General features: G+C 25.2%; 2 protein-coding genes across 2 annotated transcripts in view; both read right to left on the bottom strand.

The window, feature by feature from the left end:
- Nucleotides 1-2: 2 nt before the first annotated feature.
- Nucleotides 3-1,127, bottom strand: LOC108575088 (U6 snRNA phosphodiesterase; the record flags this gene model as incomplete). Its single annotated transcript, XM_017937803.1, has 4 exons — nt 3-182; nt 304-641; nt 716-858; nt 1,036-1,127. Coding segments are annotated over 4 exons (753 nt in total), but the record flags the coding sequence as incomplete, so codon positions are not given.
- Nucleotides 1,128-1,698: 571 nt separating this feature from the next.
- Nucleotides 1,699-1,828, bottom strand: part of LOC108575107 (zinc finger CCHC-type and RNA-binding motif-containing protein 1-like) — a 1,191-nt gene continuing 1,061 nt past the window's right edge. The window contains exon 4 of the mRNA XM_017937823.1: nt 1,699-1,828. This exon is cut by the window's right edge and continues 8 nt beyond it. Coding sequence (XP_017793312.1) covers nt 1,699-1,828 — 130 coding nt within the window.

Genomic DNA, 1,828 nt, shown 5'->3' with positions numbered 1-1,828 from the left:
AGTTTAAATGCATATAATTTGTTTCCAATCTTAAGGTGTATTGTTGTAACATGTATATACCTTTCTTCTGCATTCTCAATTAGAAATTGATTTAATTTAGTAGTTAAAGAATATGTATAATCATTTAAAACTGAAACTTCATTTCCAAGACACCACATAAAGCTAATGTGATAGGAAAAGTCCTAAAAATGAAAAACAGTCTACAATTCGTTATATAACAAAATAAATTATGTTGAATTAAATTTTTGTTAAAAATAATTGTCTTATTTTTATGTAATATTTATACCTATGTATATTACTTACTTCATAAAAAGGTGGTAACTCATATTCTGCAAGAATTTTATTAAGATTTTTTACAAAGTGAGTAAGAGTTCCTTTGCAATCAACACATTGTATTCCAAGAAATGTACGCATATTTTCTTCATTAGTATATACTTGTACATTTAAAAGTTCTAAACTAAATTGGTCTGTCTGCCTGCATAACTTTTTGGTTTCCTCTACAAAGGATTCAATCCAATGAAACTTTAAAATTAATGTTCTTGTTACACTAATATGAAACTGCTCAGAAAGTATATTACATTTTACTGACAATTCTTTTAATATTGAAAACATCCATGAAAGCATGTTCTCACTAGGTTCATCTGAAATAAAAAATTAATATTTTGTCTTTATTTATGCAATTGTGGCAGTATTGCTTATTTGTTTATAGACTAACAATTAATATAAATTAAGGTAGCCCAATTTCCACGTTCATGCTTAAAACTTCTTACTCTTCCTTCATGTTGTGATGGATTGTCATATACATCTTCATGATGTGGGACACCCTCCCATGCTAGAATACTTACAGGTAAAGGCAATCTACAAAAGTAATATTTTCTTAGAAAAATTAAAAAAGTAAATTTATTAAATGTCTTAGTATGTATATATCTAAAAAATGTATGTAATTTAAGAATTTCTAATGATAAGATTATCATGATTTTTAATACCTATAAACGGTTATGAAATGTAATTATTAAAAATAAGCAAAATAAATACCGTTTAAAATTTTCATTAGATTTATCATTATCGTTAACATCATCATCATCTTCAGAATCAGAAGCATATGTACTTAACAAATCTAAACCTGACAAACAAGTCAATTTTTTCATGCTTTGAGGTTATGTTTTAAACTTTTTTTTTACTAGCTATTAATTTTTTGATCACGATATAGTGTTGTTTTAATTTCGTGTTAATTTTCACTAATACTTAATTTTAACTCTTCGAAATGCATTAGTATTTACAGAAAAAAGCGGCTAGCATTTCTAAGAATACGGTTAATAAATTCTTATTATGGCTTTGAAATGGTTCTGTCAGGTTAAGTTACTAAAAAATCAATCATGCTATAAACATAATGTAAAACAGAATATGTCTCAATCCACTGATGCTCTTAATATAATATTTGTATTGATTTATATAAAAACTAATTAAAACAATTTTACTTTTTTTTATGTTCAGTTACTATGAAATGAAATTTCAATTCGTAATTTAAGTTTATATTAAAAATTTGTTACAATCCATATAAATACAAATAAATGACGTATATATTTACAGATCTATGTACAAGGTAATATTTTACAAACTTAAGGTTAATTATTCTTTAAACTTGACCATAATACAATGTTTCAATGTTATAAATCTGTATGGTTTTAAAACATTTACTCATTCACTAAAATCTTCCTCATCACTAAAGTATTGATTTTTCTTATATCTTTTGCCTGATTTTTGAGCTGGACGACTTTCATCTTCATATCCCTTGCTTCCTAATCTTTGATTGTTCTCTAGCTCTTTT

Source organism: Habropoda laboriosa, unplaced genomic scaffold, assembly GCF_001263275.1.
Source record: "Habropoda laboriosa isolate 0110345459 unplaced genomic scaffold, ASM126327v1 scaffold258, whole genome shotgun sequence".
Lineage (NCBI taxonomy): Eukaryota > Metazoa > Arthropoda > Insecta > Hymenoptera > Apidae > Habropoda > Habropoda laboriosa.
This window is presented reverse-complemented; position numbering and strand designations above follow the sequence as displayed.